The sequence below is a fragment of the Grampus griseus genome (genome assembly GCF_964374135.1).
Source record: "Grampus griseus genome assembly, chromosome: 20".
Taxonomy (NCBI): Eukaryota; Metazoa; Chordata; class Mammalia; order Artiodactyla; family Delphinidae; genus Grampus; species Grampus griseus.
Window position 1 is genome coordinate 48745129 of NC_139014.1, and position 23133 is coordinate 48768261.

Consider the following 23133-nt stretch of genomic DNA (forward strand, 5'->3'; position numbering starts at 1 on the left):
ATCCTGCCCAGCCCAAACACGAGCCACAAGGAGGAGCAGCTTCCCAGCACTGGACGATGGACACATCCCAGCCCTGCCAGCCTTCCTGCCCTGCAGTCCCTCGCGTCCCAGGGCCGGCCTAGAGAAGAGATTCCCCAGCTGGCTTTGTCAGCCAAGATGCAATGTCATTTCTAGATGAGCCATCCAGCTCTGGAGATGCGCCAGGCTATGGGGCGGGGGACAGCTGTGTCCCCAAAACACAGCCAAGGAGCTGCTTCCCAGAGCCAAGCAAGACAGTGGCAGAAGCGGAACTGGCAGGTGGTCCGCGGGCCCAGCCAATGCAGTGACAGGCCTTAAATGGGGCCTCCATCTGCCCAGGCCTCAGCCTCCCTGCAAGGTCAGGCCCATTCAGTCCCCACCAGCTGGAGATGACGGTCCCAGTCACTCCCTCAGACAATAAGCATTAAGGTATTTATTAGTGCCTGGTGTACGCCAGCCTCTGTTTCTTTCCCATGGGGGTGACAAGGGTCAGTGCGGCATGAAGGACAGAGACTTTGGAGTCTGCGGAGCTGCGTTAGAGGTTTATCTGTCCTACTCTTTGTGTTGCTGTCTCTGGGCCTCAGTTTTCCCATCTGTCAAGTGGGGATGAGAAAAACCCTTTCCGAGGAGGGCACTGTAAGGACTAAATAAGAGCACGTGCAGAAGGGAATGTTAACAGGACTTGTCTATTCCCCAGGAACTTCAGCGGAAACCCAACCAAGGCTGACGACACTGGTGAGAAGCACCCACACCTTAAAAGAGGCACAAGACACACCTCAGGACTCAGAGAGAGAAAGGGAACCATCCCATGTGGCCCCCCAGCTTATACAGAAGAAGGCTGGAGACCCAGGCTGGGGAGGATTTATTTGAAGAGTGAGAAAGCTGAGTGAGGGGCTTCGGGTGGCCCACCCACAGAAAGCGCAGTGCCTGTCAGGAAGGACACTGGGCTTTCTCCCTGGCTGGATGCCCAAAAAATGCACTTTCCTACACCAGGGCCACCTGGGGTGCATCTACAAAGAGCATCCTCAGGACACCCCAACACATGTCACCTGGGAACAGGAGGATGTACAAGGGCAGCAGTAGGGGCAGCTACATCCTGAGCACATCCAGGGGTCAAACAGAAACCATGGAGAGGAGACAGGCTTGAGGGTCACAAGAGGGGAGCCCCATGGGGTGCCTGCCTGGGGCGACAGGGCCCAGGAGGAAGAGCTGGAAGGGCAACCCTGGAAAGGAGCGGAGGGAAGCTGCGACAGTACACAGGTGACGATGTCTCCTGCACCAGGGAATTGGACAATGCAAATGCTGGGGCCCGAGGCCCCCAGAACCCACAAAAGTGCTCCCAAGAGAGGAGTCAGCCAACATCTGGGCATCTACCACAAGGAGGGCACTGACAGTCAGCAAAACAACGCCAGACACCAATAACACCTGGCCCATTTCCGGTCATCTTTGCTGGCCTGCCCAACCCTGGAGCGGTCAGGATCCCAGGGGAGCCGTGGTCTTGGGGACAAAGGACAGAGATGGAGCAAGGAGAATCCAACCGAGTAGAGCTCCCCCTCTCCCCAGTGCAATTTTCTGGACCTGGATAGAAGCTTTATTTGGAAGTAGAACAAAAGTTTTGATTTAAATGAGACTGGGATTCATGAGTGTAACTGGAAAAGCTATGGTGGGGGCTTCCCTGGTGGCGCAGTGGTTAAGAATCCGCCTTCCAATGCAGGGGACACGGGTTCAATCCCTGTTCCAGGAAGATCCCACATGCCACGGAGCAACTAAGCCTGTGCACCACAACTACTGAGCCCGTGCTCTAGGGCCCGCGAGCCACAACTGCTGAGCCCACGTGCCACAACTACTGAAGCTCAGCAACAAGAGAAGCCACCGCAATGAGAAACCCGCCCACTGCAACGAAGAGTAGCCCCTGCTCGCCGCAACTAGAGAAAGCCCGCGTGCAGCAACCAAGACCCAATGCAGCCAGAGATAAATAAATAAAATTAAATGTAAAAAATTTAAAAAGAAAGAAAAGCTATGGGGTCTGGTCATGGGGGAGAGACACACTCAAACTGGTCAGGGAACAATAAAGCTGTTATTTGCTTTCTGAGTCCAGCCTGCTCTGTGAACCCCACCCACACATGCAGGGGCTTCCATGTCCACAGTGGTGGGTCCCCAGGGCCTTAGGACCAGGGAGTGGGAGTGGAGGGGTAGGAAGCTTGAACCAGTCTAGCTGGGGCTAGGCTGGCGCCATCTTCCCGGTATCAGTGGCTCCTTCCCATCAGGTGGGACAACCAGGGCCAGGGCTCTGGAGAGCCAGGGATACAGCAGCACACATATAAGTGTGTATGTAGGGATACGGATACACCAGGACGCCTGATGAGACCTAAACATGCACGGAGCCCCAGTGAATTCTGATGTGAGCATAGAGTAGCCTGGGAAGGTTTTGGAGGAGGTGGCCTTTGAGTTGGGTCTTACAGCAGAACGACTTTAGGATGCACAGAAGAGGGGAATGGTGCCCCCGGCGGAGGGAATGGACACAAGCAAAGGCTGGGAGATGTGAGCACCTGTCACTGGTATAACCGGAGTGTGAGGCACATGAAGGGATGTGATGGGATATGGATCTGGAAGATACGGTATCCTTAATACCGTCACCTTTAAAGCAGTGTCCGCACTGGCTATGGCCAATCTGAACCTCACTTTCGTCATCTGTAACCTGGGGAGAATTACCCTATTTCTTCTTGGACTCAACACATGTCCTGGGAATAAAGGGGTCTCATGTTCTCCCATCAAAGTATTAACCAGGAGCTCAGAGGACACACTTTAGAAAGGCTTAGGCTCAAACCCCAGTTCCGCCCCTAGCTGTGTTACTCTTGGTAAGCCTCAGTTTCCTCATCTGTTAAATGGGGATAACAAAGCTCCCCAGAAGGATAAACGTAATGTACGTGAAGACCCGGCACAGCGTAAGCCTATGTGAAACAGGAGCTCCCTACCCACCTCACCCCACTCCCACCTCCAAAGGGGCCTTCACTTACATAGGAGGCCAGGAGGGTAGTCGGGGCCAGGATGAGAGCCAGGTAGAGGCAGGGGGCTGCAGCAAACAAGCTGGCAGCACAGATGAGGGGCTCAGCCCTTGGGTTGACTTTCTTGTATCTCCTCGAAGCCTCTGCTCCCAGGATGACCCCAACAAGGCCAGTCACAACAGTCAGTACCCCAAAAATCAGGCTGATGGAAAAGAGCAGAGAGGGATTGGTCAGCCGGTGGCGTCAGGATAGGGGTCCGGCCGCCTACCCCCCAGTGCGTGATCTGGTACCTACAGAAAGTGTGGCTGTGGGCCCCTTCCCCTCCCTCCTAACCGATGCTCGTGGGTCCCTGGGACCCTGCTCTGGGATCCACGTACTCCCCTACCCTTCCCATCCTCTTTCCTGCCTCAACCTGGGGATGCCACTGGCCATGTGGCTGATCTTCCTAGCACCCCAGCACCCCAGCGCCCAGCCTGCCTCATTGCCAGCAATCTCCTCCACTGTTTCACCACCTAAAACTGCCCCACTCAGAAATCTTAACTCTACAGTCCCACACTGGCCCCAACCTTCTCACCTTCCAGGTCCCAGTACTAATAGAATGCAGGTAAGTGAGCATTTATTTATCGAGCTCCTATGATACACCGGCATTGTACACACCCTTCCTCTCTCTCTTTTTTTTTGTTCCCCAGCCAGGGGTCAAACCCATGCCCCCTGCAGTGGAAGCGCGGAGTCTTCACCACTGGGCTGCCAGTGAAGTCCCACACACCCTCCCCTCCTTGAGTCCATCCTTCGACTCTCTGTTTCTGAACACCTCTCAAGTAGCCCCCTCTTAACTTCACTACCTTTGCCACCTACTCCTAGACCCATTTCAACTCCACGTGGTCCCTCCTGCACCTCCCTCCTGTAGAAACCTGTCCTTCTAGGACAACCTCTATACAGGTCCACCAGAGGATGCTTTCTAGAACACAGATCTGACTACGCCCCTGCCCACTCCCTGCCTAAAATTCTCCACCAGCTCTTAAACACCCACCAGATTCGGTTCCAGCTCATTGTGGTATACATGGTCCTTCATGATCTGACTCTGGGTGACCTCAACCACAAACCCCAATTCCATCCTCCTCAGTCCCCAGACTAGTTGCTGTCCCCACTTCATACTTTTATTCTTCCATCTGGAACACCCTTCACTGGTTTCTCTACCTACCGAACTCCTATGCATCCTTCAAGACCCATCACAAAGGTCCCCTCTTTGAGGATGCTTTCCCTTGTCCCTCTGCTGATTTGTTCACCCCCTTCAGTTCCCATAACATCTTCCATGTCTCTATCATCAAGGTTATTCACTAGGCTGTGAATTCCTGGAGAACAGAAACCAGGTTCGGTTTACTTTCTTGACTCTAGGCTGGGAGCATAGAGCCTGGAACAAGAGATATTAACCAAATGGCTCACTGATCTCTCCCAGAATTCCCAGGTGGACAGCTGAAACAGGTGAGGTTAAGAAAGGTTGAGGCCAGGACTTCCCTGGTGGTCCAGTGGCTAAGACTCCGTGCTCCCAATGCAGGGGTCCCAGGTTCGATCCCTGGTCAAGGAACTAGATCCCATATGCCACACTAAGAGTTCGCATGCTGCAACTAAAGATCCTGCACACCACAACAAAGATCCCACACGTGGCAACGAACATCCCGCGTGTCTCAACAAAGACCCAGTGCAGCCAAATAAATAAATAAACAAAATATTTTTAAAAAAGAAAGAAAGAAAGGTTGAGTCCAAGATTACCCAGCTACTAAGCAACAGGATGTGAATATACACCTTCATCCTCCTGGTCTAGCCCAAAGGATGGGCCCAAGCCTCCTTTTTTAATATTTATTCATTTTATTTTTGGCTGCGTCGGGTCTTAGCTGCGTCACGTGGGCTCTCTAGTTGTGGCTCAGTAGTTGTGGCATGCGGGCTTAGTTGCCCACAGCATGTGGGATCTTAGTTTCCCAACCAGGGATCGAACCCACGTCCCCTGCATTGGAAGACAGATTCTTAACCACTAGACCACCAGCGAAGTCCCCCAAGCCTCCTTTTAAAGAAGCCCAAAGGAATGCTGAGACTGACTAGCGTGAACTCTTGAAAAAACGAAGGTAACTAGGACCTTTCCAGCCCCTAAGTGGCTCCCTGTTGTCCTCAGGGCAGGCTCCCAGCCAGCACTGCAGGACTGGCCCCTGCTGACCTGTGTAACCTCCCCTCTTTTCTCCTTCCCTCACTCTGCACAAATGACTGGAAATTCTCTAAACTCACCCTACACTTTCTGGCTTCCCTGCCTTGGAGCACCACTGCCCCCACCCACCATTCTCCACCTGGCCAGGATCCCCTCCCAGATCCAAACCTTTCCAAAAGTGCCAGGTGCCTGATATTACCTCCATGGCTACCACCAAGAGGTAAGAACATGACAGACGCAAGACTATGGTTACTGACAAATTGAGTGCCACAAAAAACTACCTCTCCCCTAAATAACTTCTGTGAAATGTCCGTCCCACAGGCTGAGGACTAATGGGTTTATTTCCCTGCCCCATCCCCTTGGTTTATAGGAGATTGTGTAAAGCCCAGAGAGGGCAGAGACCTGTCCGAGGCCACACAGCCCCACATTGGCAGAGCCAGGGTCTCCTGGCCCTCTGCTTCCAAACAAAGCATGTGTGTCCTTAGGCAGCTTAAAGGTGCTCACCGAACCTTCCTAGCCTTGCAAGCTGTACCAGGCTCCGGCTCAGCCCAGTCAAGTGACCCCAAATCCCGGATGAATGCTATCTACCTCTGAGTCCCGGTCTGAGCCAGCCTTGGCAGGGTCTCGAGACCTTTCTAAGACTTAGGATTGCTTATTCAAACAGGCGGTGTAGATGGGGGACCCCCAGTGCCCCTGAGCAGAGGTGTGGCCAGAGGACACACCTACCACGAAATGTCCCCACCCCCACAAAGCCTTCCCAGAATCAGACTCTGAGCCAAGAGGGTCCTTAAAGCCTGCAAGTTCTATGCTGATCCTCTGTACAATGGCCCTGGCAAGTAGCTATCCAACTCCTACTTACATGCCCCCAGGGATGGGAAGCTCATTACCCTAATGCTGCCCCTTCCATCTGGGCCCCCGCTCTGTATGTTGGAAGTTCTCCCTCTGGCTGAGCTAGAATCCTGTGTCCTGCAGCTTCCTGCTCCCGCCCCACCCTCACCTGCGGGCTTATCCTAACTATGGAGGGTGTATTAACAGCTAGGGTCTGTGCAGAACCCGAACACCAGGACCCTGTGGTAGGTTGAATAATGCCCCGCAACCCAAGACATCTATCTCTGGAAACTGTGACAATATATTCCCTTATATGGCAAAATAGACTTTGTAGATGTGATTACATTAATGTTCTTGAGGTAGGGAGATGATTCTCCAATTTTTTGGTGGGCCCTAAATGCAATTACAAATGTCCTTATAAGAGGGAAGCAGAGGGAGATCTAAGACAAAGAGGACAAGGCAACGTGACCGTGGATGTTGAGCTTGGAGTGATGCGGCCACAACCAAGGACCGCCAGCAGCCACCAGAAGCTGGAAGAGGCAAGGAAGGATTCTCCCCGAGAGCCGCCAGCGAGAGTGTGGCCCTGCTGAACTTGGTTTTGGCCCCGTGAAACCATTATGGACTTCTGGCCTCCAGAACTATGGGAAAAGTTTCTGTTGTTTGAAGCTACCCAAGTGTGTGGTCATTTGTTCCATCAGCCCCAGGACCCTAACACAGCTTCTCAGCCAGGTTCTGGGAATAAGCTGAGTTAGAGGAAGAGGCTGAAGCAGACAATGGGGAAATCACTGGCCCAGGAACAGACAGCCAGTCAATGCCTGAAGTGGGATGGAGACCTGGTTTTTCCCCACTTTTTCAAGCTGCAGTGGGACTTTTAGGACTCAGTCTTTGCCTCTGGGGAGATCCAAGAATCTAGCTGAGGAGCCAGGATAAACATCACAATATCCTGGGACTTCCCTGGCGGTCCAGTGGTTAGGAGTTCACGCTTCCACTGCAGGAGGCATGGGTTCAATCCCTGGTCAGAGAACTAAGATCCTGCATGCTGCTTGGTGTGGCAAAAAAAAAAAAAAAAAAAAAATCACCGTATCCTTTGATGCATTCATTCATTCATTCACTTACTGGATGCTGCCTGAGCACCCACTGTATGCCAGCTGGTGGGGAGATGTTCAAGTCAATTAACAGTACCAAGCAGTCTCCAGAGGCAACAGTACATGGAGCTTAAGAGCGGAAGCTTTGGAGTCAGATGGGTTTGAATCCTGGCTCTGCTACTTGAGCTGTGTGACCTTGGACAATTTGTTTAACCTCTCTGATCTTCCGCCTCCTCATTTGTAATACACGAATACTAGGGTTTATTATTATAAAACCTCAGACGGTTTTTCATGTAAAGGGCTTAGAATAGGGCCTGAACTAAAGTTAAAGCTTATAAGAAGTAATGATGAGAAAAGGGGAGGTAGCTATGGGCAAAGGGCACAGCTTGGGCAAAGGCAGAGACAAGTGACGGAGCAGGGGACATTCCGGAAATGACACGAAGCTCTCCCTGGGCATCAGGGAGGGAGGCAGAGGCAAGAGAGGAGGCTGGGGAGAAGGGATGTCAATGCTGCCAGCAGACAACTAGTGTCACTGAGGCCTCAGGGGAGAACACGGAGCCCTGAGGAACTCTGAGAAACCCATCGGGGCAGGATCAGGGAGGAGAAGGGGTCCTCAAGGAGACTGGAAAGCATCAGCAGGGAGAAGGAGGAAGCAAATAAGAGAGGATTAGACATGCCCGCTCCATCAGGAGGTCATGGAGCCCCTGGAGAACAGGGTCAGCTGGGGGGACAGGAGAACAGCAGGGTGAGAAGAGCAGCTTTCCCAGGACTGTCAATGCAGAGAACATACAAATGCATGTGTGAAATCCCTAAGCCAGAGAAGTAATGAAGCATCCCAGTGCCTCAGTTTGCCATCTGTAGAATGGGACGACCTCACACTACGGGTCCCTCCGAAGGACAGGCCCCACAGAAGCCTCACCCGCCCGCAAGTGCTTTCTGGACCCCCATAGCAGCCCAAGAGCAGGAAGACAGGGACTGGGGCCCAGAGAGAACAAGGGAGCTGCCTGTGGCCGCTCAGAGCAGCAGGGGCTCTGCCCAAGCTAAAACCAGGTCTGCCACCTGCCAGCGGGCCCCCAAGTCCCGGTGTCTGCCCAGAGCTCCATGAGCCCACAGAGGCTGAATCTGGGGGCTCAGAACCTCCTGAGAACTTCCCCATCAAGAGCCCCCCTGAGCCGGCACCCAGACGCCCCTCCTCACCTGTCCTGGCTGTTGCACGGCTCCCGAAAGCAGGGAAGCTGCAGCCCGTGCACCACACGGGCCTCGAACAGAAACTTGGGGGCCCAGAAGCCCAGAGCTCCAGTCACAAAGGCCATGGCTGTCACTCCAAGGGTCGACCCCACAAAACTCCAGCTGTAAGAGAAGATGATGTGGCTCGACCCAAGAGAGGGCTGGGGCTGCGGGAGCCTCCTACCGCCCCACTCCCCCCTCTCCTGGGCACTCAGGTGGCTCCAGGTCCTTCCGACACTCCCTAAGCAGCCTGCCCCTCCCACCTCCGCACCTTCCCTCCAGCTGTTCCTTCCTCCTCTCTGCCTGACCAAGTCTCCCCAGACTGACGGACCCAAATCCAACATCACATTCTCCAGCAAGCTGTCTGTGCTGCCCCACCCTCCTCTGAGTGCCCTCCACTCGGCTCGTGGGTCTGTAACAAAGAGAGTGGGGTCCTGCCCATGCCCCATATTTTGGTAAATCATGAGACCCGGCCATGTGGGTGACTCTGCCTGGAACAGAGGAGGGATGCTCTCCCGTGAGGCTCAGAGAGGTGAGTGATTCACTCGGGCATCTTCCCAGTAACCCTGAGAAGCCGGCAAAGCTGGCGAACTATGTCCACTGAATAAATGAGGGAAGTGAGGCTCCAAGTCTCAGGTCACTCTGGGATAAGGCAGGGCAGAGCCAAGGCTGGAGCTCACAGTGTCTTCCTCCCTCTCTCCCAGCCCGTATGCCGTCACATGGCTAGGGGGAGGGGGCCTCCGAGTGGGGGAGGGGCATCTCCATTGGTGAGTGGGAGCTCAGAGAAGGAAGAGGGTTCTGAACACTGGGGCAGTCGGGGAGGGTTCTCTGGAGGTGGAGGGAAGGAAGTCAGTGATGCCAGGGCAGACAGAGGGGTTTTCAGTGACATGCAGGGAGGGGCAGGGACACTCACTTTCTCCCCAGGTATCTGACGTCCTCACACCAGGTGCTCCTTGGGCCCCCAACGGTCACCACCCCCTGCTTCTCAGCAGCTCCCCGGGGTGGGTCTGGAACCAGGACGATAAGCAGGATCAAGGCCACGGCTTCCAGGCAGGGCATGATCTGGGGACAGGAGGGCCCAGGAAGCTCAGGGCCACACACTCCTGCGACCCAGGAGATCCTGGCAGTGACTGAACTCTGTGGTCCAGGCTGGGGAGGGACTCACTTCCTGGGAGCTGGTTATACACAGAGCTTGACAAACCACTGTTTCTCACCCCCTCACCCCTGAGAGGACAGCCTCTCTGGGGAGCGGGGTCCCCTTGGGGTTTGACTTAACACCTGTCTGTCCTATACAGACACCACTCTATTGGGACCTGTGAGCCTGACATGGTTGAGACCTGGAGGCGTGACTACACTGACCCTGACTGTTGAGTACTTGCTGCCCCAATAACTGTCCCTTTTCCAGGCCCACACCTCCATCCGCCACACCAGCCCTGCCCTAGTGTCTTCCTATCCCTTATCTCATTAATCCTCAAGATTCCATAAGGTAGACTTTACTCCCCCACTCTACAGACAGGCAAAGTGAGGCCCCAAAGAGGGAGGTGACTTGCAAGCTAGCAAACTGAGCAGCTGGGATCTGAACCAGGGGCACGACTTCCAGAGGCCGTGGTCCACAGGACGCCCCAAATGTCTGAGCTGCTGATGTCTGAACACCCCGATGGCGCCAGATACCGTGCCAAGGGGCAAAGGCCACTGGAGGCTGGAAAGTCCCTGCCGGCCCAGGGGGAAAGCGGAGGGAAGAAAAGGAAGCTGGACTCACTCGGAGGGCCCAACGCCAGTTCCCGGTCAGCTCCGTCACAGCCGACCCCAGCACGTAGCCCAGACCACTGCGACAGGGGGCAGGGGAAATGGGCAGTGAGGGAAGGGAGGCAGCCCTGAGGCCCCAAGGCCAGCCTCAGCCGGGGTGCCCCGACCCCAGGGAGCCGGCTCTCTGCAGCTCATTGCCTTTTCCACTGGGAAAAGTGAGCCACGTGAGGCCCAGATGTCTACTGCCCTTGGTCAAGTCACAGGTGACCTCTGGCTCCAGGCCCATCCCAAACATCCACTGTCTCTCTATCTGGGGACCACCCACCCCACCTCCCCAAGTCTCAGCCCTGCCCAAATCAGGAGATTTCAGGAAACCTGAGTCAGAGCTCAGGGGCCTGACTGCAAAACCCACTCTGTCCTACCCCACTATGGAGTGCATGGCCCAACCCTAAGACATTTGTCTGCCTCCCCTCCCAGGGCTGGCCCCTCCCTGTGCAGCCCACACTGCTGCGCCGCTACTTCTCACCCCTTCCTGGAGTGTACTAGCATGTAGGGAGCATCCTCATTATGTATCTCTAACTCCCACCATAGCCTGTCAGTTCGTGATATTGGCCCCACTTACAGATGAGGAAACTGAGGTTCAGAGAGGTAAAGTGACACAGTGAGGAAGGGGTAGAGTTGGGATTCCAAGCCTTTCTGCTCTGATGTCTCCTCCACCCAGCCCGGCTCCTGTTCTGACTCCTTTAGGCCTCAGTTTACCACCCAGGGAAGTGGATCCAGGGTAATACCAACCTTCCAACAGGGATAAAGATGTAGAAGATGGCCAGCACTCGGGTTCGCTGGTCCCTCACGAAGAGGTCTCCCAGGACAGTGGGCGCAATGGTGGAGTAGCTGGCAGTGCCAGTGCCCACCACCCCCCGGGACAGGAAGAAGAGCCAGGAGTACTGGGCAAACAGGCACAAGACTGCAGTGAGTTCCAGAAATCACCCTCGGGGCAAGGGGACCTGAGGATTTGTCAGAGGGACCCGAGGGCATCTGGTGACATGTGCCCCAGGGGAGGAGAGGGAGATCAGGGCTCCAGACACCTCATTATCCTCCCAGTCCAGGCTCCCCAAACCACACGGGTGCCCCCTGCTGGTGTCCACAGCCACCCCCAACCCCCTGCCCTGAGTAGCCCTCTTCCTGGGCATCATCTGTGCTAACCAGGCCAGTTCCTGCAGACAGTAGCAGTTACCCTCACCCCCAGCCCTAGCACAGTCGAGCGGAAGTGAAGCCATGGGCAGCAGCGGGAGATGCCAGAGAGGAAGGCCCCTGTTAAGAAAGTCCAACAGCCTGTTCAGAAGGCCCCTCTCTCAGCCCTTAGAAGACAATCCCCCAGCCAGCCTGGAGCCTGCAATGGAGCAGAAGCAGCTCTGCTGGGGCTGGATCAGGGAGGAAGAAGGTGGGGGAGGGTCCCCCAGGGGCCTGGGAAGGGGTGAGGGTACCTACCCGAGGGGAGATGAAGGAGCTGCAGAGGCCTGCTCCTGACCAGAGCAGGATACCTAAGCTCAGCGTCACCTTGCGGCTGTGTCGGTCGCCCAGGTAGCCAAACACGGGTGCAGACAGCAGCAGGCAGCCGATGAAGACTGAAGGAGACACGCAGGGGGCAGCATGCATCCCCGGCTCGACAAAGGCGGGGGGGGGGGGGGGCGGGGGGCAGATGGGTCCAGCAGGCCCAGAAAAGGGAACCGGCTCAGACACCACAAGCTTGGCAGTGGGTGGAGGCTGGGAGGAGGAAAAGATAAGGTGAATCCCCCAATCCAATCCCCACCACTGCCCAGAGTCAGGGGGACTGGAAGGAAAGGGTGGGGGCAGGGCCACGACTCAAATCTCAGTTCTGCTGCTTGCTCACTGTGCAGCCTTGGGTTACTAACTCCACCTCTCTGAGCACCAGCCCAGCAGTGGAGAAGTCAACATCCCCCTCCCAGGCCGTGTAAACGTGAGACAGAAGTGAACACAGAGCCCGGCGTGGAGCTGCCAGGGCCCTGTCTCTCGGAGAACTCACAGGGACTTCGCTCTCAAGCCCCTGCTGGAGGCAGGGCGTGGAAGGCAAGAGGGGGCGGGGGGCGGGCCAGGTGCCTGCTCCGAGCTGATGAGCACGGTTTAGAAAGAGCACAGTGATTATAAACCAGCGGCCCCTGGAGACTGGAAAAGATTTGGTCTTCCTAAGTAGGTAAAACATTCCCCTGACGCTGCAGTTGTATTTATACAGTTTTTTAAAGTACTAAACGCTTATGAATTGGTGGCTGGATTAGTGAATGCGTTTGCTATTCTGCGAAGACAAAGAAACTGCCACGTTTTTGCGTGACTATACCACGTGGATAACTACCTTCACTGCTTCTGTTCCTCAAATAAAATCTCCTCCACCCTCCTCCGCTGCCTCCGAGAGCCGCCAGGTGACCTGGGCAAGGTCCGACCCTCCTCCACCCCGTCCCACCACCCAAGGGCCTTAGGCTTTGGGGGGCCCCGCCCAGCGTCTGCGTCTTCATTCAGGAGCACAGATGATTGACATGTCCTGAGCCCAATGAATGTCCAGATTCGTCCCAGCTCAGGTTCCAGCCCCTCCCACTTTGCCCTGACCCGCTCTATTACTGGGTTGAGCCGTAGGCAATTGCGGAAATTAAGCCAGTTTTGACCTACAAAAACGGCAGTTTAATATGGTTTGACCTAATCCTCCGCTGAGAAAGGTCTTTGGTGTGAACGGCATTTAAATATATAATAACTACTGCCAAAATAGGCCTCCAAAAAGGCTGTATCAATTTACACTTGAATAGAAGTATGTATATTGCTTGCTGACACTTGCTAGGATCAATCGATTTATTTTTGTTCATTTAATGGTTGAAACACAAATGGCGTCTCGCTGACGTTTTAACCTGCATTGTTCTTTTTCCAAGTGAGGCTGAGTAGCAGGCTCTGTGTTCACATCCTCTGCCTATTTTTCTATCGGGCTCTTTGTGGATAATTTTCTCCCAGTCCTTTATATTTGTATTAAGGATTTAAAATGCAAATTCTGCGACTGAATACCTGGACTCACATCCTGACCCCACCACTTCCTAGTTGTGTGACTTTGGACAAAATCCTTAACTCTCCTGTTTTCCCTTTATCAACTACAGAGTACGATAGTAATAGTACTTCCCCCATAAGGTTATGGGGAAGATTAAATAAAATAAAGCATATAAAAGGCAGTGACGGGCTTTATGTAAATGCCCAACAAATGTCATCTATTATTATTGCTAATTGCACTTATAGTTTCAATCACCATCATACAGAAGGATTTAGCTTTGATGTAGTCAAATTTATCAGTCTTCCTCGGGGGGGAGTCATTTTGTGTCTTGTTAATGCACATCTTTACCTAAAGCTTATAAAATATTTCCCCAAATCTCATACTTTTATGAGATTGGAGGTAGGGATCCTTTACAGGATATAAACACCTTAAACCTGCAGATCTCCTGGGATGGAGAAGCCTGCCCCTAAGTGGAAGGCAGGCACGCCTTCGCTCTCCAGATTAAAATCATTTCTGTGACAAGGTGGGAGGAATTAAGGAGCACAGGGTTCAGAGAAGGACTCTATAAGCAGCTACCTGGATTTGAATCCCAGCTCTGTCACTTACCAGCTGTGTGACCTTCAGCAAGCCCCATAGCCTCTCTGTGCCTCAGGTTCATCATCCGTAAAATCGGCATAATAATAATCCCTGCCTCGTGGGATTGTTGTGAGATTAAATGAGTTAATGTTATTAAGCCCTTAGACTAGCACCTGGCACACGGTAAGGTCCACATCAGTGTTCGTTTTAAATATTGTAAATCAGTTAACTAACTCCAGCAGCTTCTCTGTCCCATAGCGGTGGGGCGAGGGGTGTCTGACCACTGCTTCCCCCCACCTTCCACCCCACTCTTAGAGCTACACCGTGCCCTCTGAGTCATCGGTTTCCTCCAGCCTACCACCCTGCAGACAGACAGCAGGGTAGGTCTTAGGGCCATTGCACGGTGACCCAGAAAGGTGAAAAGACTCACCTGAGGTCACTGGGGACAAGCCTGGTCGTCAGGCCTCCAAGCCCACTGCCCTTTCCACACACCTCTTTGGGCTGCTTCTGCAGAGAAACCCCTTCCCTTCATCCAACCTCAAACACACACACTCACACGCACATGCACATTCCCCACTACACACGCACAAGCACGTCCCCATGTTCACAGGCTTCCCCCCGCTCTCTCTCATACACACAAACTTCTCCCTCCCCACAACTCACGTATCAGGGGCCTTGTGGTCATAATCCTGTTCACCATGGTAAGAACCAGGGAAGGGAAATACTGACTCAGATTCCATTATCTGTTTAATCTAGAAGGTTGTGGGTATTGAACCGAGACACAGCCTCCCTTTGGCTACAATATGACTGGAAGGTAAGCACCAGCTGCCGGCCTCAGCCCCAAGACAGGAGCAACTGGAAAATACGGTGGTCTAACCAGTGATCTACCTCTTTTGCTCGGTGCCTCGGTTTACAGAACTGTGTACCCTTTTGCATGTTTTCAGCATAGGCATTTTTATCGTAAGTTTAAATAGTTGAGAAGGATGTGATTTCCAGCATGATTGTATGTTTTAAACTATATTTTCATCCAAATCCTTAGGCTGCAGATTAAGCTCATTCAGTTTACGGGAAATGTCTACCATAAAGGCTTATGGGCAAAGCCAGTCCTCGTTTGCCCAATCAGTAGGACAGATCAGACTGGTTGTCTGTAAGAAAGAGATTAAGAGCTTCCCTGGTGGCGCAGTGGTTGAGAGTCTGCCTGCCGATGCAGGGGACACGGGCCATGGCTGCTGAGCCTGCGCGTCCAGAGCCTGTGCTCCACAACGGGAGAGGCCACAACAGTGAGAGCCCCGCGTACCGCAAAAAAAAAAAAAAAAGAAAAGATATTAAAATGTTGGCTTCATTTTTTTAGTTGAAATACATGTGTTGATACCCATCCCTAAGACAACCATCTCACTTCTGAATTCTCAATCGCAGATAAATAGTAGACTGTCACACACGAGCGGGACAGCTAGATAAGGCTTGGCGCCTTGCCATCCCCGGGTTTGTAGCCTGGAGGAAACATCCCCAATTGGTTTCTACCGATGCTCTCTCTGACCCGTTCCAGGGCCTCATCAACAGAAGCCAAACAGCCATGAGGGGTCCCTTTGTCTAGTACCCTGGATGTTTCTATACCTAGTAAAACTCAGAATGGGGATAGGTGTATTTTCCTGCCAAAAATGGTGGACGGGAACTTCCTTGGTGGTCCAGCAGTTAAGACTCCGCGCTCCCAATGCAGGGAGCCCGGGTTTGATCCCTGGTCAGGGAACTAGATCCCACATGCCACAACTAAGACCTGGCACAGCCAAATAAATAAATAAATATATGTTTTAAATGGTGGACAGGTGAGTATTAAAGGGGAGGTGGGAAAAAAAGAGCCAGATGCTTGTTCTCAGGCAGATATATTTTAGGAAAGAAATATACGGGCTCGAAAAGAAGAGAAAGGGAAGTCTCTCCCAGCAGCCTCAGAAGCAGCGGATTAAAGCTCCACAATCAACTTGATATACCCTGCATCTGTGGAATACCTGAATAGACAACGAATCATCCCAAATTAAGGAGCCCTGTGGATGAAAGGCTCTTGGTGCTGCAGCCAGGAGTCAGTGCTGTGCCTCTGAGGTGGGAGAGCCAACTTCAGGACACTGATCCACAAGAGACCTCCCAGCTGCACATAATATCAAACAGCAAAAATTTCCGAGAGATCTCCATCTCAACGCCAGCACCCAGCTTCACTCAACGACCAGCAAGCTACAGTGCTGGACATCCTATGCCAAACAACTAGCAAGACAGGAACACAACCCCACCCATTAGCAGAGCGGCGGCCCAAAATCATAATAAGTCTACAGACACCCCAAAACACACCACCAGACGTGGACCTGCCCACCAGAAAGACAAGATCTAGCCTCATCCACCAGAACACAGGCACTAGTACCCTCCACCAGGAAGCCTACACAACCCACTGAACCAACCTTAGCCACTGGGGACAGACACAAAAAACAACAGGAACTACGAACCTTCAGCCTGCAAAAAAGGAGACCCCAAACACAGTAAGATAAGCAAAATGAAAAGACAGAAAAACACACCGCAGATGAAGGAGCAAGATAAAAACCCATCACACCTAACAAATGAAGAGGAAATAGGCAGTCTACCTGAAAAAGAATTCAGAATAATGATAGTAAGGTTGATCCGAAATCTTGGAGATAGAATGGACAATAGAATGGACAAAATGCAAGAATCAGTTAACAAGGACCTAGAAGAACTAAAGATGAAACAAGCAACGATGAACAACACAATAAATGAAATTAAAAGTACTCTAGATGGGATCAATAGCAGAATAACTGAGGCAGAAGAACGGATAAGTGACCTGGAAGATAAAATAGTGGAAATAACTACTGCAGAGCAGAATAAAGAAAAAAGAATGAAAAGAACTGAGGACAGTCTCAGAGACCTCTGGGACAACATTAAACGTACCAACATTCGAATTATAGGGGTTCCAGAAGAAGAAGAGAAAAAGAAAGGGACTGAGAAAATATTTGAAGAGATTATAGTTGAAAACTTCCCTAATATGGGAAAGGAAATAGTTAATCAAGTCCAGGAAGCACAGAGAGTCCCATACAGGATAAATCCAAGGAGAAATACGCCAAGACACATATTAATCAAACTGTCAAAAATTAAATACAAAGAAAACATATTAAAAGCAGCAAGGGAAAAACAACAAATAACACACAAGGGAATCCCCATAAGGTTAACAGCTGATCTTTCAGCAGAAACTCTGCAAGCCAGAAGGGAGTGGCAGGACATATTGAAAGTGTTGAAGGAGAAAAACCTGCAACCAAGATTACTCTACCCAGCAAGGATCTCATTCAGATTTGATGGAGAAATTAAAACCTTTAGAGACAAGCAAAAGCTGAGAGAGTTCAGCACCACCAAACCAGCTCTACAACAACTGCTAAAGGAACTTCTCTAAGCAAGAAACACAAAAGAAGGAAAAGACCTACAATAACAAACCCAAAACAATTAAGAAAATGGGAATGGGAACATACATATCGATAATTACCTTAAATGTAAATGGACTAAATGCTCCCACCAAAAGACACAGATTGGCTGAATGGATACAAAAACAAGACCCATATATTTGCTGTCTACAAGAGACCCACTTCAGACCTAGAGACACATACAGACTGAAAGTAAGGGGATGGAAAAAGGTATTTCATGCAAATGGAAACCAAAAGAAAGCTGGAGTAGCAATTCTCATATCAGACAAAATAGATTTTAAAACAAAGACTATTAGAAGAGACAAAGAAGGACACTACATAATGATCAAGGGATCGATCCAAGAGGAAGATATAACAATTGTAAATATTTATGCACCCAACATAGGTGCACCTCAATACATAAGGCAAATACTGACAACCATAAAAGGGGAAATCGACAGTAACACATTCATAGTAGGGGACTTTAACACCCCACTTTCACCAATGGACAGATCATCCAAAATGAAAATAAATAAGGAAACACAAGCAAAAAAAAAAAAAAAGAAAAAAGAAATATACGGGCTCGATCTGTACATGAATTCTCTCAAAACTGTAAAGAACACACACGTGTATCCTGTGTTGTGACAGTGTGTGCATACATGTGCATGTGCATGTGTGTGTCGCCATCCAGTCATTGGGGAAAAGTTAATGCCTTGCGACCCCAACCTTGGAATGGGAGGTGTGGCTGCTCCCCACTGCTGGAATGTAGGCCCCAGTGGGCCCAGACCCCACCTGAGCCCATGGGCGGGGTACGTGTCTCTGTCTACCTTTTTTTATTTTTTTTGGCTGCTCCTCGAGGCATGTGGGATCTTAGTTCCCCAACCAGGGATCGAACCCATGCCCCCTGCAGTGGAAGCCCAGAGTCTTAACCACTGGACTGCCAGGGAAGTCCACTGTCTGTCTGTCTGTGTCCTAGTGATCAGGTCCGTGAGAGGAAAGCACACATCAGAAATTCTCAACCCCGGCTACAAAGCTGAGCTTAACAGATGTGAAGGATGAGTGAGCAACTCCACTCGGGAGGCTTTTCCAGCCCCGGCTCCCGTTGCTTCTTCCACAGCTCCTACCCTCAAACCCTAAGAGGCTGTTCAGGCACCATCCAGATCCCAGCCTGTGCTGCCTCCTTCTCCGACCCAGACTGTCCCTCCCACCCAAATACCACCCATCCTCTGTGCCAAGGGACTCAGTGAGGCTCAGCCTGGCACCCATTTCCCAGCAGCTGGAGATGGACACAGAGCAGGACCTGCTGAAAGACCCCCACCCAGCATGAGCCCAGGGCCCCAGGCTGGGGATTCCCTCCTTACCTGTCTGAAGCAAACCAGCATTGCTGTCACTGATCTGATAAAACTTCTGTACGTCCAGCAGAACTCCTGTGGGCAGACGGACAGTGCTCAGGAAATGGGAAGTTGCCTGCCAGGCCTCTAAGGGCAGCTGCCCCTGCATTTGGGACAGGCCTGCAGCCGACCAGCACAGCACCGGTGTGGCACCCGGGCCCACTGTTCTCTTCCCCTCTCTCCCACACATGCACACAAACACATACACACACACACACACACAGATACAGGAGCCAGCACATCCCAAAGGCACAGATATACACACACATTCATGCACAAGCATGACACTTAGTCATGCAGGCACACAGACATGCAGATCCACACAGCTACATACAAACAGGCACTCCCAGAGGCACCGAGACATACACATACAGGAGCCTGCACTCACAGGCGTGTAAGCCCAGTCTCGTACACCCGGACATACGTACACTGAGATGTACACGTAAAGACACACGCACAGGCATGCATGCATTTGCACTCGTGCAGGGCTGCCCTTCACGTCACAGTCATAGTGACGGCAGCCGTTCACTTAGACTACAGTGTAAATGAAAGTCCCTGGGATTGTGCAGCCCTGCTTGTATACAAACTCCAGACATTCATAGACATACATATACCTGCATGAGCATGTACATGCAAAGGCATATGTGCCCTGGCCTGCACACATGCACACACAAGCATGTTCTTCCAGAGGCATGGACACACAAACACGGAATGCCCATGAGAGCTTCAGCGGGTCCCACTTAGGTCCGAACTCGGCCCCTGAGGGTGGCAGGCTCTTGCTCTGAAGCCCCTCCGAGGATTGCTAGGCCGAAATCCCCTCAGCCCCTTGGTGGTATTTCAGAGTTAGTCACGGTCCCAGGCACCTGCTCATCTGAGCTGTGAGGCTCTGGCCCTGTCATCACTTTGATTGCATTATGAGATGGCTGAGGGCCCTCAGTATCACTGTCCCCATTATACAGATGGAGAAACAGAGGCTCCAGCCACCTATGGCTGTACAGCTGGAATTAGGGGAGCTGGGTCTACCCTCCCACCCAGAGTCACAAATGGAGCCCTGCAGAAACACCCCCACGATGGAGAAGAAAGCCCCACATCCACACCTGTAAGACCAGCCAGTGGGTGAAAAAGATGGAAGAAGCAGAGAAGCAAAGTGAGAGGGTTTTGTTCTGATATTCACTTTGTACCCAGTTGCCACAACGTCCAGATACCAACTTGTATGTCTTTCCTTCCCTTTTAATACTTTTACTTACACGAATTAGACATATTCATTGGCAAGAGACAACACAGGTAAACAAAGAAAATGGCTAAGTAAAAATTCTCTATATTCGCACTCATTTGGGGGACTGGGACTCAGCCCCTTGTTTTGACTGCTCCTGGGATCCCCCCAGTCCTGTGCTGCTCTGTTTTTCTTGGCTGCGTTGGGTCTTCATTGCTGTGCGCGGCTTTCTCTTGTCGCGACGAGCTGGAGCTACTCCTCGTTGCGGTGCGTGGGCGTCTCATTGCGGTGGCTTCTCTTGCTGTGGAGCACGGGCTCTAGGCACGTGGGCTTCAGTAGTTCTGGCACTCGGGCTCAGTAGTTGTGGCTCATGGGCCCTAGAGCGCAGGCTCGGTAGTTGTGGCGCACGGGCTTAGTTGCTCCGCGGCATGTGGGATCTTCCCGGACCAGGGCTGAAACCCGTGTCCCCCGCATTGGCAGGTGGATTCTTTTTTTTTTTTTTTTTTTTTTTTTTTTTTTTTTTTGGCGGTACGTGGGCCTCTCACTGTTGTGGCCTCTCCCGTTTCGGAGCACAGGCTCCGGACGCGCAGGCTCAGCGGCCATGGCTCACGGGCCCAGCCGCTCCGCAGCATGTGGGATCTTCCCAGACCGGGGCATGAACCCGCGTCCCCTGCATTGGCAGGCGGACTCTCAACCACTGCGCCACCAGGGAAGCCCGGCAGGTGGATTCTTAACCACTGTGCCACCAGGGAAGTCCCAGCCTTGTTTTTATCTTTCCTCTGTCCCTCTGGCCTGCCAAAGACCTGCTTCACACCAGAGAATTCTAGTGGCTGACAATCACCTGCTCCAACCGTCCCCAGGCACTCTGTGGGGTTTCACTTCCCCTGGTCTCCCTCAGCCCAATAACCACAGCCTTGCTACTCACACAGCCAGAGGAATTCCCATCAGGGAAAGTGCCTCAGGCCGGGAGGACTCAGGGACTGACAGCCCAGCCAGCGGCCTCCCAGGAAAGCAGGGATCCCAGCCTGTGGGGCTGAAAGAGCTCCACATGCCTGGTTGACCCCTCCTCTCCCCTTCATGCCCTCCACCCCCAGTCCAACTCATGCCTCCCCAGCTCCAGTCTAATCCTAGTGGTAGCCTCTGACTGACCTCCCCGTCTCCTCTTGCCTCCATCAGGGCCTCAACTCTGATTACAGTCTCCCCACTTGCTCCCCACGGCCTCAGCAGAAAGTGCAAGCTCCCAGCCTGGCCCCCAAGAAACCTATGATCCAGCCCCAAACACCCTTTTAGAATAAGTTGCCGCTTCCCCCAGCTCCTCTCCTGATCAGAGCATGCACTTTGGCCCCATGTGCTCTGGCTCACGCCGACCCCTCTCTCTGAACGCCCTTGCCTGACCCCATTCCCTGCTTTACCGATTTTTTCAGCCTTCAAGACCCAAACCATATGCCCCTCCTCTGTGAATTCTGTCGGAACCCTCAGTTTTTCATCCTGGGGCTGCCCAAATGATGCTCTCCCAAGTCTGTCCTGGATTAGAGCCCCTTCTACGTGTGTCCTGTGTGCCTCTGAGCTCCTCGAAGACAGACACGCCCACTGGGTCTGGTGCTATCTGCAACCCCAGGCCCATTCATTCCACAGCTGCGAGCTGGTAACTGCTGAATCCATACCCTGGGCTCGGAGGAGGGCCCCACCTGCTGCAAGCACCTCCTCGGAGCTCCCCAGGCTCCTCTGTCCCTCTGCCCCATGAGGCTCATTCCTGAGTTCAGGAGCTACAAGGTTGACTTCCCCTCCCCTGGGTCCCCAAGGCCCACCAGAGGGTCCCCAAGGCCCATAGTGCTCAGTCGATCTTGAAGGAATCCGCGATCAAGAGAGAAAAGGCTGAATCTTGAATGAATGAATGGACAAATGAATAAGTGCATGAGTGAGTGACATGAAGACACAGCAGGTTGAGCCCTGGGGCCTACAGGAAGGAAGGCAGAATGTGCAAAGTTTGCACGCAGCCTGATGCCCCAGAAACAACCAGCCAGCTAGTTCTTGCTTGGGAGCAGGGCCAGGCCACCCTGTCCTCCACGACCTCACCCCGACCTTCCACCCAGAACCACCAGACATTTGCCCGAGGCCCAGTCCTCCCTGCTGTCCTCACCCACCCACCATTGTGCACCCACACCTGGGTGCATATACAGTTTGGGGCTGGATTGGGAACTCATTTGACCCTCCCCCATTTCAGGCCAGGCTGAAACCAGGCCGGGGGTAAGAATAGCAGGGATGTGCTGCACAAGAAGAAAGTCTGCTGGACAGAAGCCCACTGTGGATACACAGCACCGGCTGGTGGCAGGGCAGCCAGCAGGTAGATGGGCAAGTGCCGCCCAGGATGCCCGTCCCCTTCCTCACCTGCAATGATGAACCAGTTCATGTAGTTCAGGAGGTTGATGTAGCAGAGCACGGCAGCAGCCACGTAAGCTCTCCAGCGGGGCAGGCTCCAGGGGGTGGGCGGGGATGGAGAGGGGCACGGACCCGAGCCCATGGCCCTTGAGTGCCCGCCTGGCCCCGGGGACCAGCCCTGAAGCCCCTCGGGCCCAGGTTCCCCGCACTCCGCGGACATGCCCCCAGCCTCGCCAGCCTGCAGCTCCCGTCCCGGGATGGGTGCCGGGGTAAAGACGCATCAGATCTGCACCAAGTCACTTCCTGTGGGCTCCCAGCCGCCCAACCTCAAAGCAGCTGCCCTAACCGCTCGGTATCTTACTGCAGGTCTCTACTGATCCCAGTGCAGCCTCGAAGGTGAGATTTCACCATCCGCAGCCCCTGAGGCCTGCTGGGGGGAAGAGAGCTCCTGGCCTCACCACCCAGGGTGGCTGGTCCTTTTGACCTAGCCTGGGGCTATGGTAGCAGCCGTGAGAAAGAGAAGCTTTGCAGGACAGGAAATGAGACGAGTCTCCCAGAGTTCCACTCGCTGTGGGAAGGTCTGGCTGCCACACATGAGATGGGCTGTGAATGAGGGACTCGAACCCGGGTCAGATCAGGAAGGCTGGGTGTTGGCCAGGAGAGCGACACTGGACTGGACCGGAAGCGGAGGCTAACCTGCTCCTACGTAATGTCCTAACCGGAGAAACAAAGACAGCGAGGGGCGGCCGACAGGAAGGCAGCCTGTGGGCAAAACTCAACATTGGATGTGAAGTTTAGCGGGAGATTTTTGATGAGGGGAAAGATATTGGCATGCTCTTAAAGTGTCTCTTTACAGATTGTTTATTAGTAGCAGGTGGGGGGAAGGGTAACGATACAGGAGGAGAATCAGGCAACATCTTGACCAAAGGATTAAAATAGCATCACCAACGAGGGGCAGGATTCCCACCAGGAATGC

The 23133-nt window shown here is 52.9% G+C and overlaps 1 protein-coding gene across 2 annotated transcripts in view; it reads right to left on the bottom strand.

Moving 5' to 3' along the window:
* SPNS3 (SPNS lysolipid transporter 3, sphingosine-1-phosphate (putative)) overlaps window positions 1–22377 on the bottom strand; it is a gene marked incomplete at its 5' end in the record, with an annotated part of 46066 nt that extends 23689 nt beyond the window's left edge. Inside the window, 8 exons of one of the 2 annotated variants that reach the window (XM_082679219.1) lie at window positions 3036–3225; window positions 8331–8483; window positions 9274–9422; window positions 10120–10186; window positions 10899–11050; window positions 11595–11731; window positions 18536–18601; window positions 22167–22377. In XM_082679219.1, coding sequence (XP_082535345.1) covers window positions 3036–3225; window positions 8331–8483; window positions 9274–9422; window positions 10120–10186; window positions 10899–11050; window positions 11595–11731; window positions 18536–18601; window positions 22167–22377 — 1125 coding nt within the window. Of the gene's footprint in view, window positions 1–3035; window positions 3226–8330; window positions 8484–9273; window positions 9423–10119; window positions 10187–10898; window positions 11051–11594; window positions 11732–18535; window positions 18849–22166 lie in introns of those variants that run through there. The other variant, XM_082679218.1, reaches the window with a different exon arrangement.
* Window positions 22378–23133: the final 756 nt, after the last annotated feature.